At 41.5% G+C, this 23,331-nt stretch overlaps 1 protein-coding gene across 26 annotated transcripts in view; it reads left to right on the forward strand.

Moving 5' to 3' along the window:
- LOC125767566 (uncharacterized) overlaps nt 1–22,916 on the forward strand; it is a 183,468-nt gene extending 160,552 nt beyond the window's left edge. For 23 of the 26 annotated variants that reach the window (XM_049434258.1, XM_049434249.1, XM_049434252.1 and 20 more), the window contains 16 exons: nt 1,081–1,148; nt 5,926–6,278; nt 6,383–6,678; nt 6,795–7,799; nt 7,872–9,026; nt 9,104–9,373; nt 9,446–10,338; nt 10,404–10,741; nt 11,624–11,779; nt 12,667–12,734; nt 12,800–12,972; nt 13,047–13,255; nt 13,341–13,770; nt 13,840–13,914; nt 14,012–14,039; nt 14,227–22,916. In XM_049434258.1, the coding sequence (XP_049290215.1) occupies nt 1,081–1,148; nt 5,926–6,278; nt 6,383–6,678; nt 6,795–7,799; nt 7,872–9,026; nt 9,104–9,373; nt 9,446–10,338; nt 10,404–10,741; nt 11,624–11,779; nt 12,667–12,734; nt 12,800–12,972; nt 13,047–13,255; nt 13,341–13,770; nt 13,840–13,914; nt 14,012–14,039; nt 14,227–14,349 (5,640 nt within the window). In that variant the 3' untranslated portion in view covers nt 14,350–22,916. The remainder of the gene's footprint in view (nt 1–1,080; nt 1,149–5,925; nt 6,279–6,382; nt 6,679–6,794; nt 7,800–7,871; nt 9,027–9,103; nt 9,374–9,445; nt 10,339–10,403; nt 10,742–11,623; nt 11,780–12,666; nt 12,735–12,799; nt 12,973–13,046; nt 13,256–13,340; nt 13,771–13,839; nt 13,915–14,011; nt 14,040–14,226) is intronic. The other 3 variants (XM_049434270.1, XM_049434271.1, XM_049434273.1) reach the window with 3 other exon arrangements.
- The last annotated feature ends 415 nt before the right edge of the window (nt 22,917–23,331 follow it).

Raw genomic sequence — 23,331 nt, forward strand, 5'->3', positions numbered from 1 at the left:
TTTGGTGACGGTGAAAAAAAGTAGTACTACCAGAGGCATGATATAGATAACAGGCGTGTGAACAGGATAGCCGAGAGAGCGAGATAGAAGGGATGTTTTTCCACGGCACGAAAAAGAGACGCTTCGAGCGTGGGAAAAAGCTAGACCGTCGACCGAAAGCGAGACGACCTAACGACGATGGAATGTCTGATAACGACAACTGACGACGAACATAGTCGTTTCCCTGGGCATACCAACACGACAAGGGGTACGCGTTCATCGTATCGTCTTTATCGCCCCTCTAGCAGAAGGTGGCGGCCCCGAACAACAAAATAAAACATCCCCAATTAGGGTTTTTGTGCGGGGAGGGACGGTGGTTGTTGAGATGTTTTGCGGGTGTAGCGTGAGAAAATGTGTTTTATGTACGATGAGGAGGGAAGAAAAAAAAATCAACACAACAACCCACCTCCTATCACCACCGCTATTAATGCCAGGGGGTGGATGCCTTTTTGGGATGCTTCGTGTCGGAGCAGGATGGATCTATGCTCTCTAACGCTACTGTACCTGCGTGGTGAGTGTTTTCCTTTCGGCGTGGGTGGCTGGACCAAAGTCTCGTCCCCGGGAGCTACCCGTATTTTGATAAGCGTCACGTTTTGGGGATGGCATGAAGATGAGAAAGGAAAAGTTTTCACAAAATTGAATGTGTTTTTCGGGGTACGAGTTGAGCTTTTGGGCTGCTGTTGTTGTTGATTCGATCGTGGATGATGCGTGTTGTAGGAGTAAATTGAATGCTTCACTATGAGACGAACCGTTGCGTTTTTTACGGAAATTTAAAAATTGTAACCTAGATCGATTTTTTTATTTTAAATAAAGTATAATAAATTAGTTTTCTAAATTTTATATCTTACACATTTTTAATTTAAATTTATTGTCTGGTATTTGTTTTAATTAATAATTGAAAGTTGTTAGATAATTGATTTATTTTAAGATATTCGACAAGAAAAATAATAATTAACGATTAATAATGACATTTTCATATTTATAGGTGGTAAATAAAAATTAACTCGTTCCTAATATTTCATTTTTTCCTTCCATTTTCAGGAAATTGCGGCCATCCTAATAAGCTTCGATAAACATTCCGAATGGCAGTCGAAGGAGGTGAAAACGAGGTAAGTTTAAAGCTGTCTATACAATCCACCATGGCGCCTCCATTTTTCAACATCCCCATTCCCCAAGCATCATAAAGCAGGAACAAATTAATAATAAACCGAGCGAGACATGGTTCACCAATGTCATCGTAAAAAAAAAACACAGAAATATGTCACGAGTCTTGTTAGTGGGGTGTGCCGAGCAAAAATGCACATACCCGTGGGAGAAGCATAAACGTGGATATTCATAAATTTATCTGTACGTAAAAAACCTCCCCGATCGACGTACCTAGCGGGAGTTCCGTGGGACACGTTGAAGACGGCACATCTTTAACGGTTTTGTTGTCGCGAACATGGTGAAAACGGTTTATGATGATTTTCTTTCCAGGACCGTAAAAAAACCCCCTGTTCCACCCAAAAACACGCAGAAGGCCAACGTTTAGCGTGAAGGCTTTTTGCTAGACAGGTGGCAACGACTGAACGACTCACTCATCATCTTGGGACATCTTGTTTCGGGCTTTTCTTTTGCTGCCATCCTGACTCTCCGGGGAAGATTTATTCTTACAAACACATATTAATTTAACTTTATCACACCTCTCTCAACATTCAGCCGTGTGGAATGAGGTCTGAATCCTCTCCGGGAAGGGTATTTATATGTGTGTGTGTAGAGTTAAGTCCGGTACAAAATCGTAAGAATATCCTCGGAATATACGAGTCTACATCCCTGTGTTGTCAACTTGCAGACCGTTTCCCCGTGTGTAGAAGAATATTATCAACATCACGCGCCAACTCCGGTGCCAACACCGGAGATACCTATTTATGATTATTGTGTGATGTAATTTAAAACATTTTATTTCCCATCCCTGTCAGATGAATGGGTGCCGGGATGACTTCGTACCGGTGTAGTGCTGCCGCTGAGGGTAGCCTTATCGTTCGTGCTTGTTGCTCAGTTGATGAGGTGTAAATAAACGATCCCAAGCAGAGGAAGAACGAAAAAAAAACACGGGTCACCCCGAAACAGCATCGAATGGTTTATTGGGTGTTTGCATTAGCTCGCAAATTTATTGCTCGGTCCCTTTTTTACAGCTGACGTAGGCTTACGTTCGTGGGTAAGTGTATGGGCGCGAATGAGGATGTGGACATTTTCGGTTTGCCCAACCAAGGGATCAAAATGTATGGAATTCAGTCAACTGGTAGGGCGACCTAGTTTTCACATTGTACCGATAAGGTTTCCTTGCTTTTATTGGAAAGGGAGATATGCTGTTGACTTTAATGTTGTTCTTCATAAGTCAATGTTATGAATGGTATGCGAATGGGATTTAGATAATGAAAAATCGGCAGAAAAGCTTAACGCTTGCGGTTAGCATGGTGTTTTCAGCTTGGATCAGTAATATGGGATGAATATTTCTACTTTGAGCTGTTGTAATTTTAATTTGAAATTTAAAAACAATAACAGACATATATCCAATTTAAATAAATTTATTTATTATGCAATATTTAACATCCAAGTATAATGCAATCTTTCTTACAAGATATAAAACTTGTCAATACCTTTTAAGAATTCGAATTAACGAGTTGCTATTTCTGAAATATCTTAAAATTGCATAAGAAAATGCTACAATGTTTCGAAATACGTGGAAACTACTATAATAGTTTCATTAACTAAGTTTCAATGGCCTCTCGTCTTTTGAGTATTACTGAGCACATCTCGTATGTTGAGCATTACTTCAAAATACTTGGGAAGATTGGTTACATGTTTAGTTACTTACTTATCAGGTGCTCTTCGCAATCCATCATCCCGGCCTCTCTGGTGGACGCATCTCCAGGTCCATCATCACCAGGAATTTAACGATGGTTATTGTCACCCGTACAAATCCGAAAAGCTTAGGAGGGGTGCATCATCAAGTTTTACCCTGGTTATGTTATCATATGGGGTCTTCAAATCTATGAAGCGGTGGGCGAAATGGCGCTGTTACATCGTCATCTTCTTCAAGGTCTTGGTTTGATTTTTCATTTCGGAATCTTCGCTGACAGGTTCCAACTATCTCTTCTGTGGAAGATTTTTTCTAAGTCTATACTATGGGTTACGCATTGTAAAGAGAGTGTTATATTGAACCAGTTTTGATGATCATGTCATACAGTTTTACTAAAGAAGAATAATGTTTTTAATCTTTGGTTAATTTTGTTAACACATAGCAACTGTTTTATGTGGCTATAACTTTTTAAAAATAAAATATATTTCGAATTTCTAAAGCTCACAGCTCAAATGAGTGAGATTTGACGAAGTATTGCATGTGGCTTTACTGATGCTCATAAATTACCGTCATAATGTGCTAAATTTTTTAAAACGCTACAGGTTTTTCCATTCAACAATCAACAAACAACAACCATTCTCGCGCGAATGATTGGCCCGTGGAACAATTACTCAAAATGCAAGCGTCGTTTGAAACCTTCAGTACCAAAAACTCGAAGCTCCAGCAAACAGCACGCATGGGCCACTTCATACACATGCCACCAGTTAGTCCAGCATTCGCCCGACGACCAATATGCACTTTTCGCGCGAATTAATTAAGGATCCGCAAGCGTACGGAAAGTTTCAAACGCATTCCAGCACTTTCAGAATGTGGAAAGTTCGGTTCAACCTTGTCCCCGCGTATACAATGGCGCGACTATAGTATGAAGGGAAAGGAATAGTGCATTGCTAAAAGGTAATTTATATCCTTTGGCACGCTTAGAAATCCTGCTTCCTCGGCTTCCTCGGATGGGATGTACGGCGACGGTGGCGTAGGCGGTGTGTGAGTGTCTGTTAGCATACGCGGTTCTCCGTACCGTATACAGTGATTTTCTCCAAACCTGGGTACCGAAGTGAAGCCTCACAGCCTAAACGCACATTCCCCCTAGACACGTAGGTGGCTTCTTTTGCCAGTCGCCAATATAAACTGTCGCTGTTGTTGTTCCGCGGGTGCGTTCTTACGTGCACCGTACGGTGTTGGCCTGGGACGGGAAAAATATGTGAGAAGTTAATTATTCGCTTCCAAACCCGGAAGTGTGTTAGAAGCTCGTGCTGCAAAAGGACCGAGAAACGGGCACGGTTCTATGTGCGGGAAGTAAGAGTGTGCCTGTAGAGTCGGGATCGGAAATTTATTAGCATCACTGATAAACTGGTTGGCTTTTTCACATCGGTTGACAAATAAATTGGGTTAAGCTAGTTAGTGTAGCCCGGTGGCTAATATATGCAATACAATAGTTTTGCGTGTAATACGATGCCGTCGGCCGCGTCTTGCTTTGTTAGGAAGTGGATGGCCATCCACAGCCATCCAACCGTGGGGGTGGAATTTGTTGAAAAATGGCAAAACGGCTTTCCGTCCCGTTCCGGATCGGGGTAGATTAACGCGGCTAGTAGATGAAGATAGTTGGCTGAAGAAAGTAATTAAATGAGAGCCGCTCATGTGTAATTATAGCACGAGCCATTTTCCTATGGACCGTTTGAAGACCGTTTAAACAACTGTTTTATGCCACCCTGTGGAAGGTGTGAGCTGTTTATGTACCGGAAGAATTTAACACTTTAAACATGCGTTAAAACATGTTTTCTATCGTGGCGCTCGGATCTTAACGTCGAAGTAGTTTATGAGCGTTTCAAATGTTTTTACTTTCATTCGTTCTCATAATTACATGATTTGGACATCCCTATCACCTCCTAAAGCTAAGTGATACTGTTTGAATGGAAACGCCTCCGTAATTGATACTTAACCGCTAGGTAAAAGCAATTGATAATTATGTCATTACGAGCTGACCTAGAAGTCATTACGACCGTCCCGATAATAGCCACCAGGAGATTGTCTCTTAAATGGGCTTCCAAACTGCTTTCCACCGATGACAACGTCACCCCTCGTTTCGGGGGATGTTCATGTCAATATAATTAAATTTAATAACATATCCCAATCGACTCCACGGACTTCGCACGGAGGGTTTTTGCCCAATTTTCACATTTTTTACTACACCCACAGGTGATGGAACGTGCCTTCGTGGTTTGTCTTTCCGCAGTAACCGTACGTAACCACAAATGCCCTCCCTCTCGCTAGAAAAACCCTTGCTCAGGGAGAATGTCTTTTCCAATAGTCTCACTTACCTTCGTACCGTACGCATGAGGGTTTTAAGTGTTTGGTTTTCGTTTTCCACCATGCCGTACCGATTCGGTTCGAAGAACTGGAGAGCAGGCACGTTAAGGATTATCATCGCCACGTGCCATGTGATCGGTTTTGTTGAGCAGGAATGGAAATTAAAACGGGTCATTAAGTTTCATTCGACGGTAACGATCCGTTTCTTTTTCAACCTCACTTTGGTGGTGTAAGTCTCTTAGGGTGCTGTTCTATCGGCACCAATTGGTGTTATAGGGGGTGTTAAAGAGCAGCTCCTTGTGAAAAAACACACCTGGAATTGGGACACTCACCTCGAGAATTGAGCGAACACGGTAAAGGGAAAGAAGTTGAAAACGATTGTGGTTTTGAATTGAAGTTAATTAATTGTTCTGTTAATAAAAATTTCGATAATATCTTTAAAAAATATATAGATTTTAATGCTCTTTTTTTAAAGTAGTCAACCCTCTTATTACGAGTATTTTTAGTAATGAGCAGAAACTAAATACCATTAAAATACCCTTGTAAATGAGTAACATTTTGCTTAAGTTTGTGTTTCTGGAACACTTTGACCTGAAATTGAAACCTTAAAAGTTGCTCAGCTCAATGCCAGCAAAGAGAGATGGTTAATTCTAAATCTAAAACATTAATTCCCATTCCAGACCGAAAAGTGGTTCGATGCTGCTATACTCAAGGAAAAAAGTACGCTACCGACGTGATGGTTACTGCTGGAAAAAGCGCAAAGATGGCAAAACAACCCGCGAAGATCACATGAAGCTAAAGGTGCAGGGTACCGAATGTATCTACGGTTGTTACGTCCACTCTGCCATCCTGCCAACCTTCCATCGGCGCTGCTACTGGTTGCTGCAAAACCCGGACATCGTGCTCGTGCACTACCTGAACGTTCCGTATCCGGACGACAACAAGATGGCTGTCATCACGCCTAATCTGGCCCTCTGGGGTGACAAGAAAGAGTGGACAAAGGAGGAGCTGGTAAGCCAGCTGAAGCCAATGTGTAAGTAAAGTTTTGTATTATTCTTTTCGAAAAGCAAATAAAAAAAACGGGAATTAAAAATATAAATGAAAGAAGCTACACTCTTCACTGATGGAGCAAATTAGTTTTTCCCACAGTTTTCAGCGAGGACGAACCGGACACGGCGAACGAGATTGAAATCTCGACGGCCGAAACGGTGGAAGCGATCGTAAGCCAGCTGATGGAGAAGCAGCGGATGGCAAGGCAAACCGCGCTAGTGAAACAGCTCGAGTGTGGCTGCCCGGATGCGAACTGTGCCGATGGGAAGTCATGTTCTCATCCGATGCGACGCATCAGCGCAGCGAAGAGTGTGCAGGAGCTGGGCAAACGGACGGACGGACATGGTGGTGGTACGGCACCGAACGTACTGATCGGTTCTAGGGTAGGTATTGCCGGTGTGCGTGTGTGTGTGTGTCGGAAGCAATTGTCTCTGGCCACAAAATCTCAATTAAAGCAGAACATATCACAAGAAGTACCTTTTTGCATTTCCCACCCTAGATGTATCCCCGATGGTTGGATAATCGAAGGATGGCGACTGGACGGGTTGAGCAGCAGCAGCAGCAACAACAACAGCAGCAGCAATCGCAACAGCCACACCCACAGCACACCATCCTCGATCCGAATGGAGCGCGCGCCATCACACCGAAGACGCTCGATTCGTCGATACACTTCCAAGTCATTCCTACCTCGGCCCAGAGCCTTACCGGTCAGAATTCAATTAGGCCCGGCAATCAGAACCCATCCGGGCTGGTTTCGCTGAGCGGCAGTAACAGTAGCTCACAATTAACAAGTGTCAGTAGTCACATTACAAACGGCATTGGCGGTGGTTCGCAAGGCAATCATCTCGGAGGACATCGATCGGCCATGATTATCACAACCAATCAGCATCAGCAACAGCAGCAGCAGCAGCAGCAACATCATCAACAGCAACATCCACATCATCATCCCCAGCAACAGCATCCTAATGTTCATACGCACCATGGACATCCTCAACATGCTCAACAGCAACATACGCTTACGATGAACGGTAGCAGTAATTCGTCCAGCAGCAGCAACAGCACCAACAGCAATAACACCGGCAACACCAACGGTAGCAATCAATTAACTGCGATTGGCCACTCCAATCAAGTGACACCATCGAATGGTAACGGTGCCGGAACTGGCACGGACCGGTCCAACACGGTGAACGGTGTACCTGCGGGAGCTCGCGATACGAACATCAATCTAAACGGTAGCAACGAGAATCATATATCAATGATCGGATCCACCGGCCAATCCAATCGTCCATCGAATACGCTCGGTGCGAATCAACGGTCCGGTGCAGCTGCGGATGGTAGCTGCGGGGACACAAATGTTGCAAACGGGTCAGGACTGATGTCGAACGGTAGCAACAATGGGCAAGGTGGTCAGAGTGCGACGGTTCATCATAACCGTATTACGATTAATGGCAACAGTGCATCGGTAGCAACATCGACCCCACCGCTGGTGCTAAGTTTGGGTCAGGTTAGTATTGGCTTTTCGTTTTGGTTGTGTGGAATCCTTTAATGGAACTCATTTCGCTGTCCCGCATTTCAGAACCTTGGAGCGCCCGGTAGTTTGTTAATTTTAAACGGTCAACAGCAATCGTACGTGTGCCAATCGCAGCACCAAAAGTCGAACGATAAGGAGCCAGATGCGACCATCAAAACGGAAGCTTCTTCCAGTTCGATCGCGAAGCAAGAAATGATGGATGCATCATCATCACCAGTACCATCGCTAACGCACCATCAGACACGGCAGTCATCACAACCCTCGAGTAGTTCACCATCGTCTACTACAACGGGTGGCACCTCCGAGAAGCAATCGTTCGAGAGTATATTTGGCTATCAGGATCACACACCGATGGCGAGTCCGGTACAGAGCATGGAAAACAGTGGCCCAACGCATCATCACGACAATCTGCCATTCTTCAACGAAACGCTCGATCTGTCCCAGGAGGATATACAGAAGACGCTTAGCGCTAACATGCCCCTGGGTGGACACGTTACCGGGCACGACAGTACGCCGACGGATGATGCAATGAACGGTGAGATTAACCCGATGGATTTCATCGAGAACTGTGGTGATGTGAACCACGGTACGGTGGATGACGATGTGTTCGTAAATCTGGATGCGTTTGATATGCTGGTGGAGTTCCCGGAGTTGGAGCTGGATGCGAAGAATGAATTTTTGCGCGACAGCACCAACGATGACGGTACGGGTGACACAAGCGGTGGAGGAGAGCTTGCTGGCGATAGTGGTAGCGAACTCGGACAGTACAAACATCACGTACAGAACGAGCAGCAGCAACCGCAGCAATCTCAGCCGATCACAAATGCGTCCACCATTACGGACTTTAGTCCGGAGTGGGCATACCCGGAGGGTGGCATCAAGGTGCTGGTAACCGGACCGTGGAGTGCCAGCTCCGCCTATACAGTATTATTCGATTCGTTCCCGGTGCCGACAACGCTCGTGCAGGACGGTGTGCTCCGGTGCTACTGTCCAGCGCACGAGGTCGGCGTCGTGACGCTGCAGGTCGCCTGTGATGGTTTTGTGATATCCAATGCGGTCAACTTTGAGTACAAATCTCCGCCAAAGTTCGAGACGAAGTGTGAAGGTAACGGTAACGATATGCTGTACAAGTTTAATCTGCTTAACCGGCTCGAATCAATCGACGAGAAGCTACAGATAAAGGTCGAACCGGGAGAGTTGGTAAGTTGTGGGGCATTGTTTAGATCTTGAATGGTTGGCAAAGTAATCTGTCGTAATTTTGGGGGTCATTTTTTTAGCCGGAAGATACGCTACTGTTCAAGCAGAACAACTTTGAGGATCGGCTGGTAAACTACTGCGAAACACTGACAGCCAAAATGTGGCGCTCCGTAACTCCGGGACCGTTTATTGATAAGCATCAGGGTATGACACTGCTCCATCTGGCAGCGGCACTCGGATATGCTAAGTTGGTGCGCACGATGCTTACTTGGAAGGCGGAAAACTCGAACGTCATCCTGGAGGCTGAAATCGACGCACTCAGTCAAGATAAGGATGGTTACACGCCACTGGTAAGTGTCGAAAATCCCCCGGGGATATTCGGAACCTTGACGACTAGAATGATTTCTTTACCACATCTTTAGACACTTGCTTGTGCTCGGGGACATACCGAGACGGCCATCATACTGTACAAGTGGAACCAGAACGCACTGAACGTACGGAACCACGCGCAGAAAAGCCCGGTCGAGGTGGCCCGTGACTATGGACACGGTGAGCTAGCGCGGGAACTCGAACGGCAGGAAAAGGAGCGACTTCACATCCAGCAGCGCACACCAACGAGTGCTTCCATTCCGACGCTTGCCTCCATCTCGTCGTCTACGACGGCTTCTTCCAGCACGATTTCCGCTTCCTCCGCTACGCCAAACACATTGCCAACCAGCTGCTCGAATCACTCTTCCAGCACCTCATCACCAGCGGCTTCACCCGCACAGAAAGCCACCGGACATCAGGATGGCGCATCAACAGCCGGTACGCAGGGGAATCGTTTTTCCGGTACCGATCTTCTTAGCAATCTGAACGAAAGCAATAGTAGCAGCAGTAACAGTAGTAATAGCAGCTCCAGCAGCGCAGGTACCGACTGCAAACCGACGGATAGCAACAACAACCTGCACTCCAATGCCGGTGGTGATATGCATTCGCTGGCGAACGATGCATCCGGCACGATGCACAACTTTCTGAACCTAAATCAAATCTTCAGCTATGGCGAGGGTTTACATGGTACGAACAGTGATAGCTGTAGTAACGATAACTTCGGTCTGGTGGCAGCATTCAATCCATCACTTTCACCGACCGCCCTGTCGCCGTACAGCGAGATGAAGGGTTCCTGCTCGTCGACTGGTTCACAGTCGGGTGGATTACACTATGGGCTCGAGAATACCAACTCCAATCCGATGCTCTCGAACGCACTGTCACCAAACTCGGACAGTAATCGTAGCCACGATGGAGTGTTCCTGCGTCCCGGTGCCGTCTATTCGAGGTTGGTAGCGAACGAACCACCAAAGATATTATAGTCCACTTAATGTCACTGTTTCACCTTCACAGTCAAAGTCCTCCCGGTGCGCGACTTTCCAAGCGCTCGTCGATCGATAGTGGCATCAACATGGACAACCGTTCCGGTGGGCTTAGCCGTACGGGAAAAACGTTCCGCGATGCTCAGCGCACCAATCGCATGGATCGCAGCATGTCACTACCGCTGGCATCGGGTGGTGGACAACCGAGTGGTAAAAATCAACCCGGCACACCTTCCAGCACGGCTGGTGGTGATCGAGAAACGGACAGTTTCTCACTGTCGCTAAGCGAACGCACTACCGAATCACCGTCGCAGGTGTCGAGCAATGTTTCACTATTGTCACCATTGCGCAAAATGGACTTTGCACTGTGTAAGTAACATTTATGTGACTACGATCATCATGATTTGAATCATTATTTTTACAAACCCTTACCATTCTTGATCGGGATCGTACAGATACCTCGATCGGGAAAATACCGATGACATTCACTTTGAGCGCTATCACGAACGCGAGTGTGACTAGCTTAGTGTGCTCATCCTGTTTGCAATTTGAAGCATTTTTCGGTGCTGTGCATTTTTAATTCAATATTATTATAATTATTTTTCAACTACCTTTAATGATGAACTAATGTGACAGTCTTAATCTAGATATTCTATTTAATACACGCATCAAAACACATCACTAGTTAGTATAGGATTGGCTTCGTTGCATTTGCTATTTTTCACACTGTATTTCCAGAATTTTGATCGTTCTCAAATTTGCTTCTTCAATCACTAGAATTACATCATCGCAATGGTGTGATCTTCAGTACAGCCTTTAAGCATTGTTTGTTTTTTTTTTTCAAATACAAAAATATACTTTTTTTTTCGTAGTAGTAAATGATTGTAGTATACAGTTTCGTTTCAATATGAAGCTTCCTCTTTTCCTTTCTTTTGTTTTCGAGAATGTCATACCGTTTTTAGTTTCATTTTGCTCGTTCTTCTCATTCGCTAGTAGCATCTTTCTTAACCGTTCCCCTTTGTTGCAAATTGATAACAGTCCAGACATGGTATCTTTTGCACAGGGGAAAAACATAAAATCTGCGATTTATCCTTAAACGAATTGTTCACTTTACGTTATGTTCGTTTCTTTTGCTACTTTTGTCTTTTTCCTTCCGTTTTCATTTGCATTCGTCAAACGACTACCGTTCGAAACTGAACGATACCTTTTGTCCGATATCTACGATGCGAACCATCTGTCTTGATCGTGCAGGTGAGGTTTCGGCTACGGAAAGCAGCCCAATGTGCGAGGATGCTGACTCACTGCAGGAGGATGACTGTCACCTGCCGCACCATCAGCTTCCCGATAGTATGGATATGGGTCAGGGATCCAGTGGGAATGGTGCCGGTACTGTGACGAACGCCGTAGGTCAGTTCAGTGTCGTCGTTCTGTCGGTTTTTTTAGCGGTTTATGTTTTATTCGTTTGTTTGTTTGTTTGTTGTGTTTAGTTTTTTATTTGTTTCCTCCCCTTCTATCACTGGGTGTAATGATTTAGTTTTATTTGTGTTTTAGTTTTAGTATCACACTCTCTGTCTTCTACTATTTGTCTATCCCTCTCAGTGTGCGCGCGTGTGTGTTAGATGTATTTTATTGTTTTTATTCCAATCATATTTGTTTTATGTTTTAGAAACGATTTCTTTACATTCAGTTATATTCTTGATGTGTTTGTAATATTTTCTAGTTTTATTGTGTAAGTTTTAGTGTTCTCTATCGATAGATTACTTAATACAAAGACTCGTGCTATGAATTGAATTATAAATTATTTTGTTGATGTTAGGTGTGTGTTTTATGAAATTTAAGAAAAGTTTTATTTTTATTCATTTTAATTTTTGTTGTACATGCGTTCGAATAGGTTTTGTTTGTTTCATACATTAGATACTGATTTGAATGAAATTAATTGGGAATTCCTATAAGCAGATCCTTTTTTGTTGTTTCAAACAATCCAATGAAACAAACCTCCCAGATACGAATTGTAATGAAAATGTAAACAGACGTAAACACAACACAATACTTTCGATTAAGGTATTTATGAATTTGAATTCCATTTTCCCTTTTGTTTTACTCAAAACAGGTAAGTGACCAGCACAGTTATGCCTTTTCTTTCACACCATTACGTCGCTTTTTGCTTGTGCTTTGTAATGTAATGTAGCGTATGTGTCGTGATGTGATGTTAGAAATTAATCAATTAGATAATTGCTCTGTGTGAACGATTTGTATAATGATTGGATCCGTTGTTACCCTTCCATAATTCGCAGGGGATTCGGATGCGAAGGTGCTTACACTAGCCGAGCAAATAATCGCTGCCATGCCAGAGCGTATTAAGGTGAGTGCGCTAATGGGGAGAACTATTTCGTATTCACAATGCTCATTGAGTGACTTGTTTTACAGAACGAATCAGAAGAAACTATGTACCTTGGCAGTCCGTTGCCAGATTCATTGAACGAGGATACGTCCGGAATGGGTATATTGAATGATACCTTTATGGAGCCGTTACTCGATTCGCTTCCTTCGTCACAGTTTGATCAGGAGTTTAACTTTGAGTTCAGTGATCACAACTACCGGTAAGACGAGCAATGTTGGCTGTTATTGTATATAAAGGATCTCATTATTTGAGTTTCTGCTCTAATTGGGACAGATATCATGATGTCGGTACACCCTGCTCTAGTCTGAGTCCGGCATCTTCTGGTCCGCTACAGTCGCCTGCCAGCTATTCCATACCGCAAGATCATCCTGTCGGGTCACCAAGTCCTCCTCCAACTACGCAAGATTTTACCGAATTTCTGCAATCCTCAAGCGGTACTGTGCGACCGTTTGAAGCTGATTTCTCTAACCTAAAGCTAAACGGTACGATAATAGAGAGAGAGAGAGAGAGAACCTTCTTTTAGTTGTACGTTGACTGTAAGCAATCTCCCCATTTCTGCATCCATAGATCGTGAGCAGCGTGAGCTTTACGAAGCGGCCAAATGCATCCAGAAGGCGTACCGTTCCTATAAGGGCCGGAAAAGCCGCATGGAGGAACAGGACAAGGAGCGTACGGCGGCCGTTGTGATACAGAACTACTATCGGCGTTACAAGCAGTACGCATACTACCGACAGATGACACAGGCTGCCCTCGTCATCCAGAACGGGTATCGGTCGTACTGCGAGAACAAGCGGTTCAAAAAATCTCAAACCAGCCAGCAGCAACAGCAGCCGGTAACGAGCAGCGAGGAGGACAAGGCGTCTGCACAATGTCTTGAAACGTACTACCAAAACTTCCGCAACGAGCAGAAACAGCAACAATCGCCTCAGCAGCAACAGCAGAACAATCAGCAGGGAGGTTCCGTCTCGAAGGAACCAAGTCCGTCGGGTCCCTTAAAGTGAGTTTGATGGTTGGATTGTGTTATGCAGTGATATATTCATGGGATATTTTTCTCCCAATTTCTTAGACGAACCTATTCGCAACGAACACAAAATCAGGCCGCTAGAAAGATACAGCAGTTTATGAGACAATCGAAAAACAAGTAAGTATCGTAGTGATAGTGATTGAACTGATAGTGAAAAAGTTCCGAAAGTTCCCCAACTAATACACGATTCATTAATCCATACGCTTACCATCAGTACATGGGATGAGCAAATGACTAACTTGGTGAGATATTCATCCTACAGTTAATATTTTCTATTATCTTGGGCCTAATTTTTATTTGAAACTTATTTGAATTTGCTTATTTTATTATCACATTTATTTTTTCTTCGAAATATTTTTCAATTTAAACTTCTGCACACATATATCTTACCCGTGTTTTTCTTTTGTGTCATCCCTCAACCGTCTACAGGCTACAGAGAGAACGAGCCGAAAAAGAGAGGCTGGTCCACCTACGCAGGGTGGAGTACCTCCAAAGCTTGCAGTGTCACGAACAGCCCGAGGCACAGCCTACCAGCGCTCCAAAGTGAACTGAAGCAGGTTGCAAACATACGGTTGGCGTTACTCGCAAGGTTGATTGTTCCCGCTTGGCCGCATCCCCTTCGCAGTTTGCATGATGCATCCGGCGATAATGCATTACATCTGTAAGCGTTACTTGCATTAGCTAGCTAGCTATTTGAATTATAGCTAGCGTATTTGTTTTTATCTTTAGGGAATATGTTCGCGTAAGGTAGCTGTTACACGTGTAGTGAATCTTAATTTGTTGTGTTATTTACTTTACATTAGCAAGTCAAACGAGCGTTTAGTTGTTTTGTTAAAATTAATAGAAACAAAAGAAAAACAGCCGTCCCAGCATTGCGTTACGTAGCGTTTCGTTTGCATCGTTTCACGTGTGCGGTGAAATATTTCACACCCGTAACGCTTGACTGAAATGTTTCAGCAACATTACGCCAGGTGGCGCTAGCAATGCGTTCAGAGATGTTTTGAACTGTAACTGTGCACGTGTGCAGGAAGAAGAAAAAAACACACGTGTGGTTGAAAGTTTTGGTGGAAAAAGTTATCAAACAAAGCAAATAATGTAAAACATATAAACGAGCGAACGGTGTTGATGGGAGCGTTTAATCTGATACCTGAAATTTTAGTAGAAAATTCTAGTTAAATAATGTCTCTAGCGTGTGTGGTAAGAGGAAAGTGTTAAACAAAAAATCATACAATAGTAAAAAAAAAGACAAAATCAGAACGAAGAAATGCTGATCCAAATGTGATTTCAAACTCTTTTTAAAATAACAAAACACGCGCATAAAATGCTCGCCTATCTCGAGCTCTACTGTTATTTGATGAGCGCAAGTGCGTGTCCTGTGTGTTGCCAACTGTACTGTGAGGGCTTACGAGCAGACTTATTTTCGAAACGACGAAAAGCGAATGTACACTATGTATGCGGTTAAAATGGCTACCGGAAGATACGGTACAAAGTAGTGTAGAAACGATTATTTATAGATAATAATGCAAGTCGCACACAGCGTGTGCCCTGGCCATTGTTTGTCGATTTTGGTGAAGCGAAGGGACAAAGAGAGAACGTAAATACGACGCTGATGAAGTTCTTACATCACATGCAAGAAAGAATCCTTTACGAAGTATGATAATGTACAGGCTAGAGCAGTTGTTATGGTTCTTGTTTTATTTAACTGATGAAACTTTTTTACACTAGAAAACAAATAGTAGATTACAGAGAATGGAACAATAGAAAACAACTATTTATAATCTTGCGATCAAAACCACACATACGCATTACGGTGCAGAGTTGCTAACTTTAAGCGCTAAAGCTTTTCCCGGCCTTCGCTACATACGCACGGGGAAAGCGGTTTTGTACATAGAACGTTTTGATTCGGGATAGGGATACATGGGGTACCGTCAAACAGTGATTTTCTATTTAATTGTTAACTTTTGTTAAATTCAACTAGATTCTACACCTAAAGCGAAACATCATGCACACGCAAAACAAAACAAGCAAAGCGTTGGTACTTACACTACCATATAGTGCGCGTGTGTGTATGTGTGTGAGCGTGTGTGTAAATTTGTGTAAAATATTTGCGAATTAAACAGTCTTTAGTCGAAGTATGGAAATGGATAAGGATAAGGATGATAGAGAGAAAACAAAAAAAAAACACGACAGCGATCAATGCTACCTATATAGACATATACATAAAAGTGACATATACATATATACAAGCTAACTATTTATCTCTTTTTTACAACGTTTCGAAATGATAAAGTAAATACAGACAGTAATATGTATCGCGCCATTCAACAAACAAAAAAAATATCTCTTTCAAGTGATTATAGGAAGAAGAAAAAAAGGAAAACAAAACAAAAAAAACAACCTGTTACAAAACCTGTGAGGCACTAGCCGGTAGGAAATGCAGCACCCCACGCTGCCATGTTTACTCGTCTCTCAAGGGTGACACTGTGTGCGTCCATCTTATGACTTTCAAGCAGTAAAACAATTACAAATCTATCTACAAATCTGTGAACCAGATACGCCACGGACAGGAGGTCTAAAATCAAATCAAAGCAAAAGTGAAACAAACGAGAAGTCTAATACCTGAATAGCAAAAAGGATATGCAAGGTGCATTGTGACATAAAAAAAAAAACAAAACAAGTACTGATCAGTTTCGCACCAGCATCTCTCTTTCGGCTGGCATACATAAACAAAGGCAAAAAGGCTTCACGTGGGAGAGGAAAAAAAAAACACAATGAAGAGAGGCGGAAAATAAAAACCATGGACAACAACAAAGAAATGTGACAAAATTTTGAAACTTGAAACAATTTACACTCTCAGCTACTTGCCATTTTGCACTATCAAGCGCGCGTATTCGATTTTCCCGATCGCGGATCGATTAATAACTCTACTGGTATATATTATATACATTACTAAAAGCTAATCTGCTAAAAGAAAAGGGCAAAGAGAAAGAGAAAAAAACCGGTTAATTGCAGCACGTTCGTACACCAGTGTATATATTTCAAACAAAAACCATATATATATATTTGACAGAAATGCGATGAGAGCTATATATATATATATACATACATACATATATGCATACATACATAAAACATGCATTGCTACATACATACATACGTGCATACCTACTTACCTTGCGCGGTTAAGCACTGCAAAAGGGCCGAGTTAAAGACGAGTTCCAGTTTAAACAATTTCTCCATTTGCATAAGAAAGAAAACAACAAGAAACAACAAACAAAAAAAAACAACACTAGAAAATTGATAGATGACAAATGATAGGTACGGTTTAAGCATTCTTTACATTCTTCTTGCGATAGAAAGTAGAATAGCATTATGAAAACTAAAAATAAAGCAACAACAACAAAAAAAAACAACTTCATACACAACAGCAAACGTACTAAATCTAAAACTAACATCAATCTTTATGCATAAAATCATTTAAGATGAGCAAAAACAAGGAAGCAAATAAAATTTAAAAGCAGCAAACACATATATAAAACAAGAACATACACAAATAGGATAGCGCTAGTTTAAGTAAAGTAATGAAACAAAATAAGGAAAAAAGGGAAAGGAAACCAACAGGTAATAAGAAGCAGTAATAATAACACATTACAAAAGAGAACAAAACATTAGCACGGAATTGAATGCCGTTTCGAAACAGTTCCGATTTAAACAGTTCGAAAACAAAGTGGTAAATGAGTTTTGTTTTTTCTTCCTCTCCTCTTGGTTTGTTTGTTCTCTTTTTGTTCACTTTCAAAGTTACAGTAGCATTTGCAGCACAAAACTAAACCATTAAAAACGGGCGAAAAGTTTAAGGTAGTGTAAGAAAATGCTTAAAATAAGAGAAAAGCTGTACTTAAAGTGGGGAAAAATATGTTCACAAGAAGTGTGAAAGAATTTGTCATGTTTTTATCACGATGTTTGGTGCTCTTTTGTTATGTCTTTTCGAAGGCTTGACGTGTTGTGTTGTTTCGCTTGTTTGATACACAGCACATGGCTGTCTTACAGGTGGTGCAGCTTTAAGCTTGTTGTAGGCTTTAAAAGTCTTTTCCTATTGAATTGCTTCCTGTCCTTTTGCTGCGTTGGATAAGGAAGCGGATCTCGTTTTACGTATGTTTTTTTTTTGTTGCAATTCAATTGAATTTAATTTTACTCCAAATCCCTCGCGAGGGAGTTGTGCTGTCCTTCTAGACAATCAAGAAGGTGTAACAGTTCCGGGCAGTGGAGGCATGTCGCATCATATCAAACGAACTGCGCGACAAAGAGGACGTTACGCTTCACCTGCCCAACAGGTCACAAGTCCTATTGCCGTTAGTCGTATTTTCACTTTTGAATGGCAACCAACACGGAAAGAAATGGTTCAAAGTCAGGTGAGGGGCGATGGTTTCGTTTCGCAAGAAAATCCTTCCTCCTAATTGGGGTAGGTTACATTTATGCAACGAACAGTTCCACCGACCCGTGACAGATGAGCCACACCTGGTGCATAATTTTCATGCAACTTCGAAAATCACTTCGAGAAAAAAAACATTTGGTACGAAGATATGGCTTTAAAGTTTGGCTAAAAGTGAAGTAAAGCCGTTGGCAAGGTGTTGACAGCAAACCATGGCATTGCAAAAACTAACGCCTGCTCGTATACGCGGGGGGCTGACTTCAACACATTGATTGATAACAATGTTTATCGTTCTTTCGTTGGTTTGTGATTTAAATTACGCACCTTCATTAGTTGTTGATAATTGTTTCCTTTTTTTCGTTTTGATGATGGCAAAATGTGTGAAGTGTGTATCATATCAGGGAAAAACCGAAAGTTTCGTAAGGCCTGGGTATTTCTTGGGCCAGGGTGATGCAAGGGTTTGAACAAATGGAGAGAAGAAATAAAACAACTAAATACGTCCAATTGGGAAGTTCTGGATCCCACAATCACATACATAACCATAATGCGACACATTTTTTGCAAACTGCAGAAGCAACGTGCGCATCCTCTCAGCTACTTATATTTAGGACAAGTAAACTCGAACAGAAACGGAAACTTGGCTTTAAGCGGAGTGTGTGCAAAAGGGAAAAAGGGAAAACTGTGCAACATAACATGTGAAGGTATGATACAGCTTGTGGATTTAAAAACAAAATCGGTTGTGTAGGAAGGGAAAATAGAGCGGGGAGGACAGTTCAGAACGTTTTCCCGCCCCGAAAAAAAAACAACGGCACCTACTATTTCTTACAACCCCGGTTTTTACAACGTTCAAACCTGTTACAAGGCACCTTAAACACTTAAACCTCTCTCACTCTCTCTCTCTCGCGCGCTCTTCCTTCATTAGGCTCGGTCGGAAGACTATGAAGAGTATGAAAAGTATTAAACACAAACACCTTTCTCATACACACTGACACTGACACATGCACGTTATCCAAGATGGTGCAAAACTCTAGAGTGATCTATTAATGAATTTATCTAGCTAGGCCTCAAACTGTAGAAGAAAAAAAAACACACACAGAAAAAAGGATAAGAGGATGTGAGGGAATGTGAGAAGCAAACGAAATTTACCCTCTTCTATGTAGCTAATAACCTTCCACTTCTATAAAAAAAGGAGAAGCAAACAGAGAAGAAAACCAAATCAATCTTACACTGCTCTCAAAACACAAATGCTGCGATTCAAAAATTAATAACACACATTTTGCAACAACAAAAAAAATGCGTAAGAAGTTTCTAGTGATATTCGATTTCTTCTTTCTTCTTATAATATATTACTTAAAAGAAACACACAGTCACACACATACACAATAGAAACACAACAACCCCCCGTGTCCGTTACTGGGGGGGCGCAAGCGTTACTAAATCTCGTAGAGGACAGAGACACTGGGACGGTTACGGTTATAAGTATATTTTTATACAGCAAAGCTAGTTAACTAAATGCTAAAACCGTAGTAATTAGGGGTGGATTTACACTAAGGGTGTAATCATCTTTCCATCTCTCTCTCTTTCTCTCTCTCTCGCTCTTACTACCTCCCTTCCCCGTTTATCCCCTCCTTCCAAAACACACTCTTTCTTCTCGATCATCACTCTTTCACTCTTCGCATAGTGCGTTAGAGGATGCCATAAGCAATCAACAGTCAGGCTACTTACTACTGTAGTAATAATACTTTTGCTATTCCACGAGATGATCGTTAAGGCGAGAAGAGACGATAATAGGTGACAAACATCGATAGATAAACAACCTCCAACAAAAGAAACAATCTACCCAAGAACGTGTTCTTTCATTCCAACTATTTCCCGTGATTAGCGGTGATCAAATCACGGTAGCTTTTCTGCGCAAATAGTATAGACTTTAGGGGGCACGGTAGTTCTAGAGGGATTTTCTCTTGTCCCGCACTCCCGTTTTTTAATTGAATTGGATGATCGCTTCTGAAGAAGACAAGAAAACAGCTACCAAAACTACCTTTAAATTCCGCGTTGTCCTTTCTTTACTTCTCTCTCACACACACACACAGACAGAAACACATTTTCTCTCACTCTTTATCTCTTACTCTCTAACTCTCTCTTACCTAATCTGTTGTACGTTTGTAAGTAAAATGGGGCGACGGGTTTATTGCTTAACGAGGTTTTTGCGATCCGGTAGGGATCGAGTTTTCCGAGGCACACATACACATAAGTTGATACAGCACACCTCACAGCAAACCCAAAAACCTGTATCTTTCTTCCAAATAGTTCACTGTCGACAGGAAAGCTACTTACCGGAAGTTTATATGAAAAAGAGAGTTAGAATTTAAACCTCTCCAGCCAGCGAGATTAGAGGAGCAAAGTTTTCCTATTTGAAGCTAGTTCATTTCCGTAACGCACATACTTATCAATCTAAGATGAACTCGATGAACTTAAACCTACACATCTTACACGCATACACTGGACAAAGAAGAAAGAAATAAAGAAAGAAAAAAAACCTAGCAATTATCGATAACTGCTCCTAAAAGTGAATGAAATGGTACTAAGCGCGAAGTAAAACAAAACGAAACTGAAAAGAGAAACATGAAACAAGAGCATAAGGTAGAACAAATGAACATAGTAAAATAAAGAGAACAACGGCAAAAGAAAAGTGAGAATTGTAAAAGTAACAGTTAAGAAACGAAACACACCATATACATATACACACACACTATTACAACACAGCAAAATGGTTTGGCCTGGTAGAGGAGAGTATGAAAGAGCGAAAACATATTTGAAAAGAGGAAGAAAATAATGATTAAAAATAACAAGCAAGCTTTAACATATTTTTAAAACAAAGCCACAGCTCAGATGCACAGTGAGAGCATAAGCAAACACATACACAGAAAAAAGTGAAGAAAACAAAAAAAGAAAATAAAACCAACCAGTCGAAGAAAGAAACTATAAATACATATATAAATCAATTCCCACACCCTATGCGAATGGTAACAATTACTAGATTTGACAGAAGTTCTCCAAAGCAAAACAGTAATGTTTTACAAGAAAAAAAAACAAACGATTGCACTAGACACGCGCATAAGCAGAAGAGAATTAATTGTTAAGTAAGAAACACCAATAAAAAAAAAGAATAAATAAAATAAACCGAGAAAAAAAAACAAACAAAACGCATAGCATCTCCTGTGACAAATCAAGCTTAGTGACGTGAAAACGTGACGTTTCGCGGTATGATAAAAAAACAACGCGGCAGACGAATGAGTGAAAATAAAAGCAAACAAGTGTTGCGACAACAAGTTGAAAAATAAAGCAAATCTCTTTAACCACACTGTTACTTGATCGGTAGTGTTTTTTGGGCAAAGTGGCGTCTCTCTATCTATATCTATCTCTCTCTCTGTATCTATAAGGTTGCAAAATGGAACATGTTTGATAGCGTTTAATCAGTAGGTAATACCTACTTCCTAGCACCTACATCTCGACTAGCGAAACACCCATCGGTTGTTCCACAATTAGGATTCGGTGGAAAAGGCTCCGCATATTTGCAACCATTTTTGCATGTTACACGCTTTGAAAAGCATAATGACGCCGACGCCGATTAAATATTGCTGCCCTTTAGCGCTGTGACCCACGTCAGCACGTTTTCCCGTTCGATCGAACGCAGCAATCACCGGAGAGAATTTTGAGAAAAGTCTGATAGTGTTTTCCTTCCATTCTTCCCCTTAAAGCTCCCCTTCCTTTCATCCCCTCCTTCACACATCGAATCTGCTGATTTGTGCGACTTAAAGTAAAAGTAGTACATGAAAAAACAAACAGAAAACCCACAAAGGTAAGCTGACTTAACCAGACAAAATCGAGTGAAGCCATCGAAGGTTCGTTGAAATCGTCCACTAGGAACGAATTTGCTAGGAACCGTCGAAGCATTTTGGTTGTGAGCTTCTTATGTTTGTTATTTGCTCTCTGTGCGCTGGGTGGCACTTATTTCATACGGTATTTAGTTTTAATTTACAAATATAAAAACAAACGTCACCTTGGCAGACGTTCACGTAGAGATACCCGTTTTACCTAGCGAACGAAATAATGTTCTCGTGTTCTTGTTCAAACGATATAGCTAGAATGGGGTTTTCACTTTTTTCTTCATGAACAAACAGAAAAAATGCAGCAAACGAACAGTTGCAGACGCGAATAAATATAGTATCAAGTCAAACTATAGCTTTAAACCGTTTTCACTACACTAAAACACTGCAAAGTAAAAAATACAAAACTATTGAACTATGCGCTAGTATGTAGAATGCCTAGTGAACGACAAAATGCCCTTTCGGTTTTGCTACTTGCTTAAAACGGGTGGTTTATTTTGTAAGCAATATCAACACTGAAAGAAAGAAAGTGTGAAACTTAAGCTTCCTCTTGATACAACCTATGGAAACCGAAACAAAACGTGTTAATGTTGGCAAAGTTTACTGGAAAGGGAAAAGAAAAAGAAAGTCAAGATGACGAGAAAATGTTGTTTGAAAAAAACTACAAAACACACATTGGAACAGAAACAATGAAGATTTTATTGGGGTTTTCATTATTCTCCAGCAACAGAGAAGAAAATGGTAAATTATTGAAAAAGTTGAGGATAAACTAAGAGAAAACAAGAGAAAATAAAACCTTTTTTTTTAAATAAAGTTGCTTTGACAGTTGCTTTTACAGTAAAGTTGTAAGAGAAAAAACTTAAATGAAAAAAAGAAAAGGCACCGTTGAAAATCAAACAAATTAGAGAAAAGGAGAACAAAAGAAAGAATTACCATAAAAACATAAAACAACCGCAAACAAACATAACAAATGCGCACGAAGAAGAAATAAAAACGTGAACAAAGGAAACATGAAAACACCAAGAGAAAATCACATCAAATGCGCGATGGAGAAGGCAAAACAGTAACAAAAACATGTTTTTTTTTTTTTTGCTTGCTTTTCATATGTTTCGTTAAGTGTAAGAGATAAGAGATATTAAACAAAAATTTTGTAAAGCAACATAAGAATAAAAATTAAACTTTTTTTCGAAATTCAAGCAGGATAAAATGAGGAGAAAA

This window comes from Anopheles funestus, chromosome 3RL, assembly GCF_943734845.2.
Source record: "Anopheles funestus chromosome 3RL, idAnoFuneDA-416_04, whole genome shotgun sequence".
Classification (NCBI taxonomy): domain Eukaryota; kingdom Metazoa; phylum Arthropoda; class Insecta; order Diptera; family Culicidae; genus Anopheles; species Anopheles funestus.